Consider the following 20,068-nt stretch of genomic DNA (forward strand, 5'->3'; position numbering starts at 1 on the left):
CAAAGGCCCTGCGCAAGAAGGCGGTATGGGGCGAGGAAAAGGAACAGAATGTATACAAACGAGGGAATAGCCCTAGGGGCTCGGTATGGACAATAAACTTGATTAAATAATGAATAATAATCATATCCCAACAGAGGATCCATCCCTCAAAGTTGCCGATATTAGAACAGGCACCGGGTATTTATCCTACTTGTTCGTCTTTTGATTTCGCTAATTAAAGTACAAAAGAATCTGGTGATCAGACTTGGCTGACAAACTGCCCCCTTCCGTCGAGCTCCACGGACTGGATATTTCATTTGCAGCCACCGCGCCCACCGAATGGTTACCCGCTAATATAAAACTTCGACAATGGGATGTTCTGACCGATCCCCAGAAGACCTTGTTGGGACTTTCGATGTAGTCCATATTCGATTCTTTTCACTCGTACTTTCTGACAACGATGTCTGCTCGGTTCTTGACAGACTGTATAGACTCCTAAGTATGCATCAGCCCTAAAGATCCCTGATCCACAAACTTATAGCTAACACGGTGTGACAACTCAGAACCAGGAGGATACCTGCAATTGGCAGAGTCCGATATGGCAACATGGCGTATCGAGAAAACCAGCCCCCATAACAAGGCCGATGCACTGGACAAAATCCTGAAACTCAGTCAGGGAGACGATGCGAGACTACGCCCCACTTGGGTCCCCAATCTTCCGACTCTCTTTCGCAATCAAGGCCTTCAGGACATCGAAGTTGACGTGAAAGAAGCGCCACCGCACGTCCTAGTCTCGATGCACGAGTGTGGTCTCTTGATACCAGAGTTGTTGATTCGAAAGAATATCTACACGACAGCTGTCAAAGATCAGATGATGGGACCTTTGGAGGAGGTTGCTTGAGAGACTACACAGGGGTCAGCTTAGACCTTCACGCGATGGAACCTGGTGGGCAGGAAGCTAGTCCCTGCGTAGGTCAAATGGTAGTGGTTGAGAAACCATGAACAGAGTTACACACAGTGAATGATACAAAGAGTTGCGACTCATTTGGAGTATCCCCATAGCCATCTCAAGATAACGGACGCAGGTATTATTCATCGGCTAAAGGCTTGCATCATCATCTATCTGCATTTGAATCGGGGGCAAGAGTCTTCATGAAGGGTGATACCATATTCACGCCCACGGAAATGGAAGTAAGGACTGAGTGCTCTGCCAATACAAGTTTGTATAATCGCTACATTCCTCAGACTATGTAGCTTTATAGACTTCTCTAAAGAACACCACCCTCAAGCAAGTAATCTATACCGCTGTATATCTCTTCCCAAGAGCTGGTACCCGCTCTTCCTAAAATATATTTTCATCTCATAACTGAGCTCAAATCAAAAGCAGGGATGATTCAGTGCTAGAAGCAGACCTTGCTGTACTTGCTTTATCTTGTGCCTTATATTTGTTACGAAAAAGAAAAGAAGAAACAAATGGAGAACAGTAAAACAACAACATTCCCATGTATCTTGAGATGAGACGGCCCATCGACACCTCAGGCAGCCGCAGTAAGGGGATGCGCTGCGACTAGTCCCAAATTGGCAGCCCGGGGCTGAACCCGCACGGGCCCTAAAAGGAAAAAAGCCAACAACCACAGGCCCAATCAACCTTCTTAACTCCATGGACAATAAAGTACCTTTTTTTGTGAAAGACGCTTACGAAGCACACTAACAAGACTACCAGGGTGAAAGAAGACAGATAAATTCGCTCAGACACACGGAAGCTCACCCGACAGAATTGAGTTCACGCTTGATGCCCAATAGTCCCGGGGTTAAACTGAAAGACCGACTGGCCGGCAGAAGTTCTTTGTTTGACCCCTGGAATGTGGCTGGGTGGCTTGCATCATTGGGTGACTGTGGGATAGTGAGGGGGATGTCTGAGTGGCAATGATTACATGTATTCCATTTCCACAGAAGGAGAGAGAAAGGAGAAAGCAGAACAAACAGCAAATGGTAACATTGGTCAAAGAAGCTTCGCACAATGTACAGGATTTGAGATAATGCACAAGGGGTTATGCAAGTATACAGATAATTATATCAGCAAGAAAGCATGACTATGGTAACAAAATGAAAAGTTATATATACTCAGATGATTTGCCAACCACTAATCGTCACAATCTTTGGTTCTTGAAGAGCCTAGTCGGTATCCGTAAACAGCTGCTCTCTTGAATTTTGCAATCGAAGCGCCTTGAATGACCTGCAGTTTGGAATATCTTGAAGCGGCAGAGGCTCTGTGCCAGACTATTTGAAAGTAGAAGTGTTGTGTCGGGTTCGTACGTGTCGAATCAGGCTGGGGAACATTGGAAGACAGGCACAAATAATGCTGGTATTTATTTCAACTGCAGTCCATATTCCAGGAACATTGAATGAATCTAAGACGATATTAGACAGATTTTCGGAAAGTCTTTCCATTATAGACATGAACTCACAGCTGAGATCTTTCATATCCATACTCGTCAACGATATAATGCGCAATATGCTAATGATACACACACTAATTGTTCCATTAGAAAGGTTCAATGTCAGGGTAAACAGAATGGGGAAATTCGTACAAACTACCTAAGAAAAACAGCACGGAGAGGAGCAACTTCCGTTGTTTACTCATCTGTAGTTTCCAGACGATAGGTTGCGGCATGCATAAAATTGTAAAGTCCAGTATCGCATTGATTTTTCCCAGTGAAATTCAAAAGGCTTTGCTATTGATGCTTGTGTGCGGCAGCCAAGGTTTCCACTGTGCCTCTATCGGACTGAAAGAGAAGATAAGGCCGCCTACTCCTGACAGTAAATAACCTATAGCCGCTATGCCAACCGCACAGGAAAAGAGGAAAAGTGACCGTTGAACGAAAAGACGATTGAGGAACAGTAGGATGGATATCTTTGTCAGCGAAACACCGACATGGTAAATTATGTAGTTTGCAAGAGAGACCTATGGGTGCCTCATGTTAGAGCAGTCTGTTTACTAGAAATGTGAAAAATGCCGAAACCACTCTACCTTGGAAAAGCTCTCCTGCTGAGATCTGTTGAGCTCATGAATGTGATATCCGGCACGCTGATCATCACTTGCCATAATAGATGCGGTGATAATGAATCCGTAGGAAAAGGTCAAGGCTGCTAGAGAGCACTAGTCATCCTAGCCAAGAGAAAGTGTAAGGCGCCGGGCAGCAAAGCGAAGGGCAACGGAAAGGATGGACAAGAAGGTAATAATGGCCAGCACACCTAAAAAAAATTTATAGGTATTATGTACCTTCCCAGCTGCGGCTTCATGCTGTGCATTGGATGGATATTCCATGTTGTAGGTCAATGCTTTCGCAAAATGGCAATATTTTGGGATATTGTAAATGATGAAAGCGTAAGAGGAGCGTGCACAGAGATATAAGACGCCATGAGCTGTAGTCTAGTTCTTCAAGCTAGGTAGCCGAGCATCCTGCCATCTAAGAAGCCTTTTTTGAATTCTGCCAAGACCTGCTTTGATACAGAGTAGCTCTGTAGTAACCTGGAGGCAGTGATCTATATCATATTTGAGAGCCTGGGAAACCCGCTAGAAAATACGCGAATGACACTGTAATCCGAAATTTAACTTCCAAACTGATCGCAGACCTACTATCACAAAATATCTGTCGGCCATCGAGTTTGTTGCGATAACACAAAGAAAGAACTTGAGTTGGACCTTGTCGGAGTAACTTCTCTTCAAAAGAATCTAGAGGGCCTGAAAAATATCGAGGATAATGTAAACATTAGGCCAGCCTTTAAAGCGAGCGAGCACTGGCCGCTCAGTCCAAAGGATTTTGGACCTGACGACGTGCCGACGTGCCTCTGAACGACGATTCCATCCCAAAGCAGCTTTTCGCATGCTAAACAAATAATATTGGATAGCAGTCAGTGGGAATTAACCAGATTTTACGTATTAATCTAGAATATTTGTTGTGGAGCCTCAGGCAAATGATATCGGTTTTCATGAGAACTCCAGATGAAATCTTCCCCAGGTGATATAACACCGTTAACAACCCTTCCCAATTGGCCAGGAGTAAGTATCGCCTCGATTAACTTACTAGTACGTGGAAAAATATCGTATCGATTGACGACTGCAAATGACTTTAATACACCGCTTTGTAAAGATTCTATGGATTGATACGCGTAGAAAATCAGTGTTCTGGCAGGCTGCGTCTCTTATGACTTGCAATACTTGCTGCGTGTTTGCGGGTATAGCCTAATGAGTCAGTATATTTCGACTGATATGTTCCGGCGAAAAGACAAAAAGTTCACATACAGGTCTGTGACGAATGTATTTCTGTTTTGTGCTTGGGCCCTTGATTAATTTGGTGTCCTTGAGTGGCGCGTCAGGAGAGACTGTGCTTCGGGGAATTTCGCACAGATATGACACGGAAGAACGAGGCAAATGGAGTTAACGCATCAAGTTAGATCGTCAATTCTCCGCCGCGTTACTGATCGTTTTTATCAAGCTCAGAGATTCATTTGAAATTCCGCTTGTCAAGGTTGTAATATGAAAATGAAATTGTATTTGGGGTTTGTATTAAAAGGCAATCTTACCTCCTATTAGTTAATACCCTTCTATCTACTGGATGTTCCGTCAAAGGACTGTGGCAAAGAGTCGTGGCCATAGTTAAAGGGTTTGAGGAAATGGCTGAGATAGTCAGTCTGGGGTTGTTCAATGGAGCCACCTCTAAATTGTTGTTGCATACAGAGACGTGGCAGCGGCCGATGTTCTTGGCAGCTCATCGCTCCTACCGCAGAAGCTTCTAAATACTCTTGTTGAATTGATCAATTTTCTTGGCTACGCTCTAGAAGTTTCTTTCGCTTACGACAAGAAGAAAAAATGTTTATTGATGTAGTATGTACAATAGGAGAGGAAAGGAATGGCAAGCTTCTTTCTTGCGCTCATTCCCTCTCTTTTCCGTTTTTTCTTTCACTTCTAAACAGAGAAAACAAATTTTATAAAAAATGAAAAATAAAAAATGGAAACAAAACAGAAGAGCCCAAGATAAGCAGAAATAAATTGCCATGAATTGCTTATGAACAACTTCTTCGCGTCATTATAAGGATGGGAGAGAAGATAAATAACACTTTACGTGTGCAAAATCAAACGGATTCACGCTGTGTTCTGGAGGATGTCGCTTCCCACTGAGTCTGTATATCAGTCTGAACTCGTACCGAGAAACCCTTAGCCTCGTCGTGCAGACCTCTCTGATCCTCGAGCTCAACATTAGTATATAATCCATCAGTAGAGTCTTGTAAAATCGACATCGAAGTGCGACGTGGACGTCCAACATAAATCTCAGACGATCCCGACATGCCGGAATTATCGGGCAAACGTTCGCCCCTCCAGTGGCGAAAGAGATTCGGGATCATCGGCATACATGCACAATATATGGATGTATGTAACTCGAACAGAGACCAGGCTTGAGCCTTTGTTGCGGAATCTGTAACAATTAGCATTCTTGCATCAGAGTGAAGGCAATCCCACGCAGATTAGGCTCACAGGGCATATCATGCTGAATGATCTGTAGCAGCGCAACAAAGCGTAGAACGCTCATTACGCAAGCCCTATAAGGCTATCAGATTGCAGTCACGTATCTAGCGGGACCGAAGAGACGTACAAGGCACCAACCATAAGGAGAGACGACACAAGCATCTTGCGTTTCCGGCCCATCTGCAAACGCCATACTAGTGGCTGTGGAGAAATAAGGATAACGACGTCTAGTACTGTGTTGATAATGACGACGCTGAAGAGAAACGGCTTGGGCGATGGGCAATTTTTCGGTAGCCAATACTTCCAGTTCGCCTCGATCGGATTGCAGAAAAAGATGGTGATAAGTGCGGTGCCCAAACCATATGCTATGACAATCGCAATCATGATGAGCAGAAATCGCCCAAATGATTCATGCACAGCAAACAAGCGTTTAAGAAAAAGCAAGATAGAAACCTTGATAAGGGTTCCCGAACCAAGATAGATAGTGTTGGTTGCTAAGGTAAGCTGCAGAATTGGTCAACCTCTGATTCAAGAGGAAAACAGTCCCGGGGCGTGGGAGACTGATCACCTTCATATATGTTTCCATTTGCGATCGACTATATTCTGTTTGGTGAAATCCGGCTCGCCCAATTGTCAATTGTAGAGTAAAAGAAATCCAAAATCCAATGGCAAAGCCAAGTGCTGCCAAACATATCCAATCCTCCAAGCTCACGGCGCGTATCAAGCGCCTCGAAAAAAAGCGTAGAGCCACAAATACAATACTAGCGAAGAGTGCGAATGAGCTCGATATCAGAAATTTCAAAACATCATGACCAAGTCCATCTGGCATTGAAGGTGTTTTGTCGGCAGCAGGCACCATTTCAGTAGATTGACTAAAGTATAGACCGTATGTAAAGAATGGACAAGAAGTTTACCCCAGTATCTGGATATGCAGGATTATTTAGTGCTTTCATCCAGTTCTCGATTCCAGACCATTAAGGACGGTGGATATTAAACAATGACAGAGTTTCGGAAACATGGAATATCGGACCAATCGCTCACTATATCCGCTAATCGTAGGTCAGTGACCCCTCAACGGTCAGATATGATCTACCACACCTTCTGAAGGCTTCTCTAGTTCCAGCTGTTTCTTTGTTGTACCGGCGAATCGGTAACCAATCGGACCTCCAGAGCCAGGTCTGTTGGGCCTAGGAAACTTAATTAGTATGGACGGACAGTTTGCACGTTCCACAACCAATGTCTGGGTAATAGGGGCTTGCGCATTTTGACTAGTACCTACATTTAGTTAAGTCTGAAAGTCCGGGCCCTCCATGAGCATAGGCCCCTGACTAGTTTAGCTTTATTGAAATTCGCACCAAAAGCCATCGAGATCAAGAAATCGTGGTCCTGATATGAGACAGAACTATGCCATAAGCAATCTTTCCGCCCATACGCATCCTCGGTGCGATATAATCCTCTCGAGGCCACTCAAGTTCCAAATTTCCAAACTCAGCCTAGATGATTAATTAGTTTAGTATGCTCAAGCGCTGTCTCGCTGCGAGTCTAATGCCAGGCAATTTCGGCGGAACGCGGCACTGTATCCCCGAGCTATAGGTATTTAATTAAATGTCTTTAGCCTGGTCTTCAAATCTTGGCGCTACTCTCCACTCGACATATTGGACAAAGGGGACCCTGAAAAGGGGATAGAAGTCCGCAAAACCATGTGAATAATTAAATCGAGAATACCACGATTCTGTGGAACCCAAGATGCTCTGGAGACAAGGTCCCTGTGATGCTTCCCATCTTACCCCTTTGTTCAATCCCTGCTTATTAGCCGATCCATGCTGTTAGTGGGCAAAATCGACCTGAGAGTTGTATAGTTGTTTTATGGCCATAGCTAACGTACTCCAAGGTCCAGGAACGACCTGACTACTTGATTACCCAATACCAATTCCCACCATTGACCGTTCAGCCGTGTTCTCAAACACAGAAAAAAGAAATTTCACGCTTTGCAGATATAAACAAATATTATATGCTTGCCACCCCCAGGCAAACATTTTTGAATCATGTAAATTCGTTAATCAACTTCGCCGATGCCATGAAGAGAAAGGCTTATGGAACAATAATAGCCTGAAGGCTCCATCGGCGGTGACAGGTCATCGATCTGAGGTAGCATCCGAATTTGCCGGTGTCCCGTCCATCTGAGGGCTGTTCATCCCCTTCATCTCGTAGCTAGCTAGGTGGCCAACTGTACTAGCCTCTATATGTAGAGCTTCAGTTGAATCCTGTACTTCAGCCTCTCCACGAAATCGCCGAACCGGAGCTCTGCCAACAGTTAAACGGAAAGTCCCATATGAGCTGGGGGTATGACTGCATTTATTCCTGAGCTTCTCTATCCAGTGCCGTAGGAGATGTGGGAACATTGGAAGGCAGGAACAGATAATTCCAACATTTATCTCCGCTTCGGATACTGCGAATGGGACTAAGGTGGTATCTAGAGTTCGCGGGTCTCAGCTTTGTTATAACATGGGCTTTGTTATAACATGGGTGCAACAGAATCGTAGCATCCTGGTGTGCTGTTGGGGCTTGACTTACAGGTCGTATCCGCCGGCGAGACAGTCATTACGAACACAGCTCGAAGTATACTTAGAGAACAGGCACTGTGTGTGTATAATATTAGACAGACTCTAAATACTTGTCCCAAAGACAGAAAACCAAGGAATTTGAACATACACGCCCCCTATTATAAAAACGCCCGACACTAGGAGCTTTTTATTTCGCGTCCATCGCATCCTCCAGATTATGTGCTGGGGAATTATGAGAACTATTGCGTCGAGTATTGAGTTGAGAATACTCATCGCGTAGCCAAGTGCTCTGAAAGATTTCACGTTCTGTTGTTGAAGGGGCGCCTCCGGTCCCCATCTCGCAAGGGCAAAGGCGGTACCCCCAACTGATATTCCAATGTAGCAGATAACGAGGGAAATGAGTGTGTATATTAGATTCGACACCCTCTGGTGTAGTCTGAAAAGCCGGCGATAAAAGAGCAAGATCGATATCTTCGTTAACGCAATGCTTAGATGGTACATCGTGTTGAAAATCGCGCTCAGCTACAATTTCAATCAGCAGTTAGCTCTCCTGCTATTTTTGCGAAAGACATATACTTGTGAGTATGCAAGAGATACAGAGGGGTTCAATCTGTTCATTTCTTACACTGAGCCAGGTTTCCAGCTGGGATAGGCTGTATTGCTCTATATGATAGCCGCCGTGTCCCACGGTGACAGACGTCATGCAAGCAACCATTGCAACGTAGGACGGAATGAGAGATGCAAAAATAGTCCAGTCGTCTATCTGAATCGAAGATGCCATTCGACGCGAAATTATTCGTAAGATCACACAGATAGTGGATAACAATGTTAACGGCGGTGCAATGCCCAGAATAATCCAACCATCGTGGGTGATTCTTTCTTTGGGTAATGGTCGCAACGCCAGTGCGCCGTGAGTTGAGTTGAACATCGTTGATTGTTGATAATAGGTACTATTCTTTTTAGAAGCAGGATCAAGATGGTGCATATATTTTAGACTTCGAGTGTTCAAAAATGGTCTCTGTAGTTGGTCACTTTTGGCATTCTGGATGTGTCAAGCGCCAGAATCCAATAGGTATACGGCGGGTCTACCAATAAAGGACAATCCGCATGTTTGCGGAGACCCAAAAGCCCAACTTATCACCTTGGCATCATGAGAAACCGAGTCTACTATCACATTCTCACAGAACAAATCGGGGATTGTTGGAGATTCTTACAATGTTTACTAGGTACGTTGAGCTGTGGGGTCTCTGTTTCCCGATTTTCAGCTTACCAAATAAAACTGAATTCGATCAATCCATGAGAAATGTGACGAATCCAATAAAAAGTCGAGTTTTATGACTGGTAGAAAGCTAATGTCGAGGTGGCTTTTTTAGTCACCACGCCCCTATGTAACTTTAGGCGCCGGTCAAAGCACCGGCCCACGCAACTTATACAGAACCGGTTCTCTCAAAATCTTGAATGGCAAGCCGGCGATTGAACCGATTCTCTTCGACCCATAATTCAATGTAAACCAAACAGCGACAGATAGTTACATAATCGAGAGGACATCTTCCAACTTGGCCAGGATCTCTGCGAAGTCAAGGGTACTGAAAGGCTACCTATACGTACATGATACATACATCAGAAACACCCCGCGCTACCTAACGTGCGCATCAGAGCTAGAGATAGGACGGAACTTTGGTCCGGCGAATCGTTGAGCTTCAAACTTGCAGCGCGTAATTGAAACTGATCCATCGACCTATTCAGGAAGACATTGCGAAATTATAATCAAGATGAGATACTTCGTTTTTGGTTGGTAAGATGAGTGTTTGATGTGGGTTTTTGCGCAATACGCACTTTTCATCTGAGCAAGATCCACTTCTACGCTGAATATTTAGTGGACGCTCAAGTATTCTCGCCTCAGTGGCAAGTTTCTACTCGCCTAGTTTAACTCATTTATTCCCCGGTCCTGACTGCTTGGCTATTCGCAAAGAAGCGTAGGGATGTTAATATTTAGAGGTCTCGCCGTGGAGAGCGATGTGTAATCTTGTCTAATCATAGTTAATTAGATGTATTGTTTAAACTAATGATATGCACAAGACAAAGAAGAGCATACGTTGACATTCCAGGTGCATTAAAAAGGACATAAAGACATCCCCCCTCCCTTTCACGGAATCTCCTTGTATACCTTTTCGCCCTTCTTCGGGAGCTGCTGGATGAAGTCTGGCGGAGGCTGCTCCGGTAGCTGATTGTCTTCAGCCCATTTCCGAATTGCCTCGAAGTTCTTGCATTTATGTTTGGTGTTGAAGTCCACAAACGGGGTTGGCTCATCGGGAAAGACCCATACCCGCCCTAGCACACCAGTATCAACCGTACACATCAGTTGCTGACGTAGGATATCGAGACAGTGCGCTCGAGAAATTGGTCAGTAATTTTATTTAGATCGGCTCTAGGGCTCACATACAAACATGGATGCGGACTACATGGTCTGGATTGACAAAGGCGCCTTCCCCGCGATCGTGGTAATAGTCGTAGTTATAATAGAGAGATTTGCGAAGAAGGTTCTGAGATCGATTGATCAGCATGATGTTTCTTTTTGCGAAGTTGATATCTTACCAAACAATGCAGATGGTGCAGTCCCTCCAAGTTGGCAGGATATCCGCCGCCATATTCATCGTTGATTTTGACTTGATCGGGTGAAATACCAGACTTCTCACCATACTCGGGCGGGACTCGAAGTGGGCGATCTAAATTGTTAGGCCATTCTCTAGAAATAAGGAAATAAAAGCTCACAATCTGTTCCCAGCGCTTCCCATGCGGCATCAACCTCGGGGCTGGCATCTTCGCGATAGATATTCTGATTGATGAATTCTCCGTTGAATTGTTCGACATGATATTGTACCTCGACATCTTTGAACAAGGGCGCTATAAAAAGTCAGCCCGTTTCTTTTTAGAAGAAGAAAGTTGCTTACAATCTTGAGACACGTGGTGACTGCAAAGCTCGTCCATATCACTCCAATGGTAGCCCGCCAGACCCCCAAAGGCAAAGACAATGGCAACGAGTATAGGATAAAGTATCACCTTCCAGCAGGACGGATATCTCTTTTCCTTGACCTTCTCACCTGGTCCCCATTTTGCCGACTCTTCCTCTGACAGCAAATTCTTGTTCGAGCCTGCGTCTGTCTGTATCGGTGAGTAGGACATCTTGCAGTAGAGTCGCTCAAATCTAGGTAACGATCAATAAATGCAGGTTATTCTTTGAAAAATAAGTAACGAGTGTTTTAAGTAGTCTCTAGATGCAATTAAGAGTCATTCTGCCGCCATAAGTAGACTCTGCGCTGGTAGGACCTAGTGCTGGAGCTGTTAGGCGCTGACGTCAAGACTCCATATCCACCTCGTATCTCGAATGTGGAGAAGCTTGAATCGCGAACTCCGAGATGGCTAATTTTGGACACGAGCCTATCCAACCGATGAATTGAGTTCCTTTATATCAATTAAGTTTTTTCCTTGCACCTGCATATGACATTGTGGGTGAGGTCTCCGACACTTCCGGGACTTCCGGGAACAAACACCGATCACTCCGTGATTAAAGTTGGAATACGAACGGTTGATCGACGAACCTATGGTTCATGGGCTAAGGCTGAATGGGCGGATGTAACCTTGCGGTGTTGATTATTCTATTTTTGCTCTAGTTGCCCGTCACAATACTATTGATTGTACAATGTAACGTGCTACTACTGGTCTTTATCACAGCCTTCCAACACAGAATGTCGCAATGGCCAGTGTTCACCTCTCAAGATCTCCGCCAGGCCTCGTATTCAGAAATTCTATGATCACTATTCCAATATACTGGTCATTATGACGGAGACTGATCCTTGGAATGGATTCTCAATGTGAGAGGGCTGTATATTTATAGACAGAGCTCATACGCTCAAACACAACTTATTGACTGTACTCATCAACACAAGATTGAATCAAGAACAGTTCTTATCATTTGAAGACCCCTCCATTGTCTTCACCAACATGCGTCTCCTTCGCGGACCACTCCTCCTCGCTCTCATCGTAGGAGTGAGTGCTCTTCCCGTTGCGGACAAATCTGACACGGAGGTCGAGGCCCGTGATGATCCTCCTCCCAATGACCCTGGATACGTGCCTTACACTACGTACGATCCCTATTCCTCCTACGACCAGTACAAGCGAGATGTGGAGGAAAGGGGAGACGACCACGGTCACCATCCTCCCCCGCCCGATACCGACTATGGAAGCTATGCCCCATACAAATCATACGCGCCTTACACTACCTATGGCAGCTACAAACGTGACTTAGAGGAAAAGCGGGGTGATCACGACCATGGTCATCCTCCTACACCTGAGACTGATTATGGAAGTTATGCTCCATACAAATCATACGCCCCTTATACTACCTATGGCAGCTATAAGCGGGACTTGGAGGAGAGAGGCGAAAAGGGTCGACCTCCTCCCCCTCCTGATGATTATGGAAGCTATGCCCCATACAAGTCATATGCCCCATACACTACCTATGATCACTATAAACGAGAGGCGGAGGAGAAGAGGGGCGAGGATGGTCACCCTCCCCCTCCACCACCTGACTCTGGAAGTTATGCTCCGTACAAGTCCTACGCTCCTTATGCCAGCTATGGTTCCTATTAGCTGGATGTGGAGAGCACCGAAGGAGGTGTTGAGACCCATAGGATAGGAACGTACTGGTAACAGGCAAACCTTTCTGGCCAGATTCCTCATTTTCGGGATTACGTGGTTATGTCTTACAGTGAGTTGTCGGTATTGGAAACTAAAACTGCGAGCTGTATTTTGTCGTTCAATGAAAAGGGGACACTACGTTACTGTAGATGAAGAGCATTCCTTTGGCCCGCGAAGTTGAGAAATAATAGGAAACCCACATATCGAGGAAGTTGTTGCACGCGTTCTGTATGATTGTCTAATTTATAGTAGTCGACAAACCACACTCCTTGGTTTTTTTTTTCTTTTTGAATTTGGCTTACTTGAATTATATATAATATTCAAGCATCCCATATCTGCCAATATTAATTTTAGGAGTCAAATGATATTCGAATTGTCTATAGGTATATTCTAGTCTATTATTAAACTTTCGCTGGCAATCAAATCTAATCAAAAATCGACGCCTTCATCGAGTTGGGCTGGATGTACTCCGAGGCATTACGGAAGCTCATGAAACCCCAACGGATCTGCGCAGCCATGGCAATCTCCACATCCAAGTCCTTAGCAAACTGCCACGCCAGTCCAGTGTCACGCTGGAAGGCACGTCCGACCAGAATGACATCCAGGTCGTCTTCGTTCAGAATTTGGTCGGCCAGCTTGCCGTTGTTGATCATACCGACAGCCGCGACAGCTATCTTCTCGCCAACGGCCTTCTTGACAGCCGTCGCAAACGGCACCTGGAATCCAGCTCCAGAAGTCACCTTCTGCGCGCTGTGCACACCTCCGGTACTGATATCGATCAAATCAATACATCCCTGGGCCGCGAGCGCCTTGGCGAACTCCACGGTGTCTTCCAACTTCCAACCCTTCTCCTCGGGCTTGCTCGTCTCCAACCAATCAGTGGCGCTGACGCGGAGGAAAACAGGCATGTTAGGTCCGACCGTGTCGCGAGTCAACTGGGTGATCTCAAGAGACAGCCTGATGCGGTTCTCGAAGCTACCACCGTACTCGTCCGTGCGCTGGTTCGCCGACGGCGTGAGGAACGAGGAAAGCAAGTATCCGTGTGCGTTGTGAATCTCGATGAAATCAACACCCGCCTGCAGAGCGCGCTTAGTCGCAGCCACCCACGCGTCCTTGACTTCCTGGATATCATCCTTGGTCATAGCCTTAGGGACAATCTCGCCCTCCGCGAAGGGAATCGCGCTAGGGGCCTTGACGTTGTCCGTCCATCCGCCGACGGCGTTCGTAGCCGTGACGCCGCCGAGCCAGGGCGGGACGGTCGAGGCCTTCCGGCCAGCGTGGGCCAGCTGGATACCGATCTTTTGGCCCTGCGAGTGGGCGAACTCAACGACCTGCTTCAGGTAGTCGATTTGGGAATCTTTCCAGAGACCGACGCAGTGGGGGGTGATACGGCCTTCGGGAACAACACCCGTAGCCTCGATGATCATCATTCCGGGACCGCGCTGCGCAATTCCGCCGTAGTGGGCGAGATGCCAGGGAGTCATGTGGCCGTCGTCAGCGCCATACTGGCACATAGGAGCCAACTAAGAGTACAGGTTAGCAAGTGGGTTGGTGGGAAAGGGGAAGAAGGGATCATACTCCAAGGCGGTTCTGGAATGTGGTGCCTCGGATGGTGAGAGGCTTGAACAGCTTCGGGATGGGCTTTCCGCTCGTTTGGGGATCCCGCGCAGTACCGGCCGGCGGGCTCTGAGCGGGCGTGAAGTATGAGATGCCGTCAGCGGGCTTGGTGGGAACGTCGGGCCAGTTTGCCATTATGTATGTGTATTTATAGGGTGAATATAGTACTATGCAGCCACAAGATTAAACGTCTGACAGGGGTTAATGCTACTTTATATACTCTACCTCGGAACAAGTGGATATGTCTAAAGCGATTGCAAAGCACAAAATCATCCGATGTTTGATTTCTAAGATACCGGCAACTTTTCTTCTGTAATTTATAACCCGCGGTCCGGTGCAGAATAATTTAAGGTCATTCCTAATGTTGATCACTGCTACAGCCATGTGCTGACCAAAAGTCTCCGATTTGTGAATGCAACTCGGTCGAATTTGCCCCCGAGCAGAAACTTCCAGTGCCTGAATCTGGAGAACTCGGTTAATCTTCCGGCAGAGTCTGCGAATGGAATGAATTTGTCGGTTCGGGCGATCCACTCTGTCCTGGGCAATGTGACGGAAAAGTGGAGACGATGAATAACACTCTGCTGGTGGCGGGTTTGACCGACATTTGAAGATCCGAGAATCCCATCCTGCTTAATGGAAGCCGGAGCTTCTGTTCGAAAGGTTAGAGACGATGAGCGTTGTTGCTGTTGATGCTGATGATACAGTTGCAACCATGGCTCCACATAACTGTATTCCACAATGAGCTGTCAGCAACCTCAGCAATCAAACCACAAGGGAAAATCTGCTTGTATATCAACACACCCGACCTAGAGCTCATCATGTTTCTTGCACGATCCCGGTTTCTCCCATGCGTTATGTGTCATCAGGGCTACCTGTGAGGCACCTGTTGCAGCCAGCTGAAATCCACGAATAGTGCCCCCGACAACTTCAACTGACTCCCCAAACACTGACTGAACAGCTCTCTTAATCAACCGTCCATCATAATGCGACGTTAAGATGATGACTCGATCGACCTCCTCTGGCGTCTGACTCTCGTCGAGTGTTTCCGAACTTTCCTTGTTTCGCCATCCTGTCTTATACATTAGCTACAGCCCTTATCGACCAAATTGATGGAATGAAATGGAATACCAACCTCTCAGGGCAACCATCACACTCATGATGTTTGCTGACAGCGAGTCCACAAACGTTTCTTCCTCTTCCTGAATATCTTTCCACTTCAACACAGCCTGGACACTCCCGTCTCCCCAACCCATCAAGTCCAGAGGATACTCATCATGATGCTCCTCTTCGGGTTTCTCCTCTCCCATTACCTCGGCGTAGATGTCATCTCGGATCAAAAACCTCGCTTTCTTAATGGGTTGCCAGAGATCACCCTTCGAGGCTCCCCATGCAATCTGGGTCTGCATTTCCTTTGACTCGTCAATTAACCTTTGCGCTAGCCGTCTGTTGATATTCGCGCTGGCAAAAGGCTCCAGCGGCAAAAGAACCCCCTTGATCGCATTTTCATCGTCTTTTTTTCCGGTATAGACAGTCCGCAAGTCACAGTGGTATTCTCCCTGGTCGATAATCAAGTATCGAAGTCCTTTTCCGCCCCTGTGGTCGTCGTCATTCGCGTAAGTCACAGCAATAGATCTCGGGAGAACGATAGGGCTGGTCCAGATGCCAAGTTCCTCGGCTGCTTCGACAATCAGGTCGTTGAGCGTCGAATTGAAGAAACCGGGGCCGGTGAAGGTAGCGGATCGAATCCTTATGTTGTGCTCTGTCCGTGCGTGGTCTCTGACCTCCCGGAGCACTTTGACGAATTCGTTTTTGATGTCCTCCGGTGGTATAGGGCCGACTAGGTGACCGTCAGCGGCCCCGAGCGCTGCCGAAACGGTGTTGAATGCAATTGACAAAGCACCACCGAGCCAGGGCGGGAGGCCCACGTCGTGTAGATATGGTAGATAGGGTTCAACGACAGACACAACAGATTGCACGGCGCTCTTGGCCGCCTTGAGAGTGCCAGAAGTTGCAAGCTGCCTCTTCTTCTTTGCGAACGGTGACGGATGTTCCTGCGAATGTAGCAGCCGCAAACGGAGCATGGTTTCCCGATAAGAGTCATCTAATTCGGGACGGACGGTCGATATAATAGTGACATTATTGGTATCATAGGCATACGCAGCCGTGCTAGCATTCTCGATCAGTTGGGTCGACTCAAACGTCCAGTCTCGCTGGTAGACAGATAAATGATCACTCACACTAATTCTGGCCCAAGGTCGATTCCGATAGGCTGCATACGTAGTCTCGCATGAACCTGCAATGCCAAGGTAAATGTAACAAGCAGACCGGTGATCTGCCAGCTACCGGTGGAAACTTTCATTGTTTCTCTTTATCGGGTCTCAGTGGAGACTGGAAATTGAAGATCGATCCCTCCCCTCAGACAGGGCAGAAACATCGTTTTTCTAGGGACGTGCTGACTCGATGCCAAGAACCGCTAAGCACTCTGTAGCTTGTGGCAAAGTACGCTATTGGCGCTATTTCGAGCTAACGCCAATGAAGATGTCGGCAGAGATTAGCGGAAATTGGATTTTCGGGGGCAATGTTGGAGGCAAATTTCATATTCATTGCTTGTAGACAATCGCATGCATCTTACATTAGAGTTGTAACTATAATAACATTCACGGTGAGTTGGGTGTCCAAGAAATGACTCTAATAGAAGTATATAGTTCTGGGGAGTTGCTTGAAAATTTAGCATTTTCGCACCCGAACATATTTGAACAGCCCCCAATCGTCTAACCGAAATTATCGGTAGCCTCAGCATGTGCTGCCTAATAGGCCACGATGTGCCTGGTTTCGACAAACCTAGTACCAGTTCGATGTCTATCTACTTTTGGTCACAGATCACCGATTACCCACGCAACATACTCTAAGTTATATTCCTATATTGAGTATGATATATATCTTGTGAAGTTATCCATTAATTACCAGCCATATCATTAAACACATAAAGACTTGTGACAGTCAAGAACCTTCGAAATCGGCCCAGAATCAGGAACAAACACTCTACTATTTCTGCGAAGTGTCGTACACTGGCAGCTCGTGTTTCATAGGTCCCTCACACCCCGGAAGCTCGCTAGTTTCATGCGCCACGACATTGCTCGACAACTCGAATTTCAGCGCGCTGTCGTTGCCATATAACTCGGGCACTGGCTGCTGTTTCGTGGAATTCTGTCCACCATCAAACGGCTTCCCAGAGGCTCCATTCATCACGATACCCGCTGCATTGCGCTTCTTCTTTTTCCGGACACACCACAGCATTATTCTAAAGCGATCAGGCCTACAACACCGACCACGCCACCACCCACGATCGCTCCAACGGGCGTCGAAGACCCCAAGGACCCAGTCGAGCCCGTCGCCGTGGCAGACACTCCGCCGGGCAAAGACGCCGTTGTCAACCCGGCGTTGGCGTACGATTTCAATTCGAAATCATCAATCCACGACATCGACGCCGTCACGAAGTACTCGCTGCTGTTATTTGTGTTCGTGTACGTGGCTGTGGGCGCTACTGTTCCTATATGAGGGAATGTGGTGTCCGTGCATTGAAAATCCATCACGCCGAGATCAGGCCACGTGTGTCGTGCGCAGAACCCCCTGGCCATGGTAGATATACCACACGGCAAATGGGTCGTCAGTTTGATCGAGCAATGCGGTCCTAGTTTGGACGTCGGCCCACTCGTAGCACTTGGTGAAGAAACCGACACACCCTGCGTCGCCGGTCTTGGCGCAGCAGGCCAGCATACCGGGATAGACGGTGTTCGGGGCGTGGAATCGACATGCTGAGTCGGTGCCGCACTGACGGACCACTTGAAGATGAAAGAAAGGAAAGTTAGACACCTTGCTGTCCCTTGGAGGCGTGGCTGGGCTTGAAAGGGCCCATCTAGGTTGACCTACCGTTAAAATCGCCGCTGGTGTAGAACCCGCATGTGTTATCGGAGACGGTGGATGTTGAGAGGTCGAATCGTTTGAGTAGATGCGGTGGAATCCCCGGTGTGGGTTCTGGGTTCCTTGATAACGTTGTCGTTGTCCGGCTAAATGCAGTGGCTCGAGGTGCTGGGAATGTGATGGCTTATACCACTCCGAGGAGTACTCACCATGGCTTTGGTGATGGATTGCCTCCCATTGTGAGTATGATCGTGGTATACGGGGTGCCTGGAAGACAGGATTCTGTCTCGCGAATCTGGGTGTTGTGAGTTACATACCAGAAAGCTCTAGATGTCCCCTAACCTGCTTGTTTCTTGGTATTAATTGTCCTAAGAGTCCTTTCCCTACGGGGATGCATCCTACGGTTGGTGGACAATGCCATCTCATTGGGCGAACACTAAACATTGTCTCGCGACGATTCGGGCTCGTTTTCGTTTATGCGGTAGATTCTGAAACCAAGACTCTCCGTGCGGTAGAGGTTGCGGTTAGAGTTGACCATGAGGATTAGAACGAGAATGAGATTATAGATGACCGATTCACAGAGCCACAAGAATCAATTGAGTTCCATGCAATAGCATTTCATTGTGTGTGATAGGCGGGTCCAGACCCACTGCGGGCCTTGGGGGCCAAAACTGGAGTGTTGATGATCCCTAGGGCTCGGTATGACACTGCATAACACCATAGGGGTCATTAAAACTGGAGAGGAAAGAATTTTGTACGGAGTTCACGTAAATTTACAACAAGAAATTCTTTCAAAAGCCGTTTGATAGCAAGCGTTAACCAAAGTAGACCTGACAAAAGACGGATGATTCTATAAATGCTTGCAACTGTGGGTGGGACTAGGATCAAATTTTTCCAACGGGACTACTAATAATAGTGCGAGTATCAATGAGCCTACTCCGTACTCTTTTTCGGCGGTTTAAACTCGTTCCTAGCGCCGAGTATAATAGTCTGTCTATGCTGTGAGTTGTGAAATTGTGACAGACCGGCTAGTTGACGTGTCGCCACGGAATTCAAGGATTTAGCAAGAGGATACACTAGTTAGGGGAAATCCCTTATTCACACCAAAAAGAGATACCTTATCTCTCTGTGTAGACCGCTAGCATATTTTGGAATTTTTCAAGAACATCGAATCCCGGTGTATGCGGTGTTGGGGCGGACGTTGCTCATTGCGCATGTTGATTGATGTCTGTTTCCTCGTTGCAGGTCGCAAAGTTCGGTCCTGCTGTGTAGGGAAACATCTGCATCATAACATGTTATCCACAGCTTGCTTGCAAGATCATGGAAGTTAAGATCAAATAGCCTTGACATGACTGGCCATCAACCAACAAAACAAAAGATTTACTAATCACGACTGGGAAATGTTCAGGCAGCCAGGCAGAAAGCCCACGCAGCCGCCTTCCGCATAAGGTTAGCCCGGCCAGTCGCTCCGCATTAGGAAGGTGGCGTGATATTATTGATGCCTCAGGCATGAATCCCTGTCCATCCTATTCTTTTCCAAGTTGTAGCCTCCGTACTCCGTACATACATTTGGTGTCAGTTCATCCAATTCCGAGCGCAGGTCTGGGAAACGATGATTACAATAAAAGTCTGCCCTATGTTAGGTTATTTGATCGGTGATGTCGCTATCTGAACTATGAGATAATATGTTCATGATCTCAAGGATTTACACGCAACTTAAGATGCTGCACAGCCTAGACTGCTACGCATCAGAGTAGAAAAA

The 20,068-nt window shown here is 46.8% G+C and overlaps 7 protein-coding genes across 7 annotated transcripts; 2 read left to right on the plus strand and 5 right to left on the minus strand.

Moving 5' to 3' along the window:
• Positions 1 to 880, plus strand: KD926_011239 (UMTA methyltransferase family protein; the record flags this gene model as incomplete). Its single annotated transcript, XM_053103500.1, has 1 exon — positions 543 to 880. A coding segment is annotated over one exon (338 nt), but the record flags the coding sequence as incomplete, so codon positions are not given.
• Positions 881 to 5,115: 4,235 nt separating this feature from the next.
• On the minus strand, positions 5,116 to 5,890 carry KD926_011240 (uncharacterized protein; the record flags this gene model as incomplete). The annotated part of the gene is made up of 3 exons (XM_053103501.1): positions 5,116 to 5,456; positions 5,516 to 5,580; positions 5,634 to 5,890. The coding sequence occupies 3 exons, from the start codon at positions 5,888 to 5,890 to the stop codon at positions 5,116 to 5,118; spliced, it is 663 nt and encodes a 220-aa protein (XP_052953087.1).
• A 4,326-nt stretch (positions 5,891 to 10,216) lies between these two features.
• Positions 10,217 to 11,253, minus strand: KD926_011241 (oxidase ustYa family protein; the record flags this gene model as incomplete). Its single annotated transcript, XM_053103502.1, has 5 exons — positions 10,217 to 10,401; positions 10,514 to 10,613; positions 10,666 to 10,796; positions 10,843 to 10,974; positions 11,022 to 11,253. 5 exons carry the CDS (start codon positions 11,251 to 11,253, stop codon positions 10,217 to 10,219), a joined length of 780 nt encoding a protein of 259 aa, XP_052953088.1.
• An 819-nt stretch (positions 11,254 to 12,072) lies between these two features.
• Positions 12,073 to 12,720, plus strand: KD926_011242 (uncharacterized protein; the record flags this gene model as incomplete). Its single annotated transcript, XM_053103503.1, has 1 exon — positions 12,073 to 12,720. One exon carries the CDS (start codon positions 12,073 to 12,075, stop codon positions 12,718 to 12,720), a length of 648 nt encoding a protein of 215 aa, XP_052953089.1.
• Positions 12,721 to 13,193: 473 nt separating this feature from the next.
• KD926_011243 (NADH:flavin oxidoreductase/NADH oxidase) lies at positions 13,194 to 14,520 on the minus strand (the record flags this gene model as incomplete). The annotated part of the gene is made up of 2 exons (XM_053103504.1): positions 13,194 to 14,291; positions 14,347 to 14,520. 2 exons carry the CDS (start codon positions 14,518 to 14,520, stop codon positions 13,194 to 13,196), a joined length of 1,272 nt encoding a protein of 423 aa, XP_052953090.1.
• Positions 14,521 to 15,191: 671 nt separating this feature from the next.
• Positions 15,192 to 16,744, minus strand: KD926_011244 (uncharacterized protein; the record flags this gene model as incomplete). The annotated part of the gene is made up of 3 exons (XM_053103505.1): positions 15,192 to 15,454; positions 15,518 to 16,551; positions 16,623 to 16,744. 3 exons carry the CDS (start codon positions 16,742 to 16,744, stop codon positions 15,192 to 15,194), a joined length of 1,419 nt encoding a protein of 472 aa, XP_052953091.1.
• A 686-nt stretch (positions 16,745 to 17,430) lies between these two features.
• KD926_011245 (uncharacterized protein) lies at positions 17,431 to 18,544 on the minus strand (the record flags this gene model as incomplete). The annotated part of the gene is made up of 5 exons (XM_053103506.1): positions 17,431 to 17,658; positions 17,715 to 17,892; positions 18,035 to 18,227; positions 18,316 to 18,428; positions 18,516 to 18,544. 5 exons carry the CDS (start codon positions 18,542 to 18,544, stop codon positions 17,431 to 17,433), a joined length of 741 nt encoding a protein of 246 aa, XP_052953092.1.
• Positions 18,545 to 20,068: the final 1,524 nt, after the last annotated feature.

This window comes from Aspergillus affinis (genome assembly GCF_023601865.1).
Source record: "Aspergillus affinis strain CMG 70 chromosome Unknown NODE_92_length_155768_cov_89_032584, whole genome shotgun sequence".
In the NCBI taxonomy this organism is placed as follows: domain Eukaryota; kingdom Fungi; phylum Ascomycota; class Eurotiomycetes; order Eurotiales; family Aspergillaceae; genus Aspergillus; species Aspergillus affinis.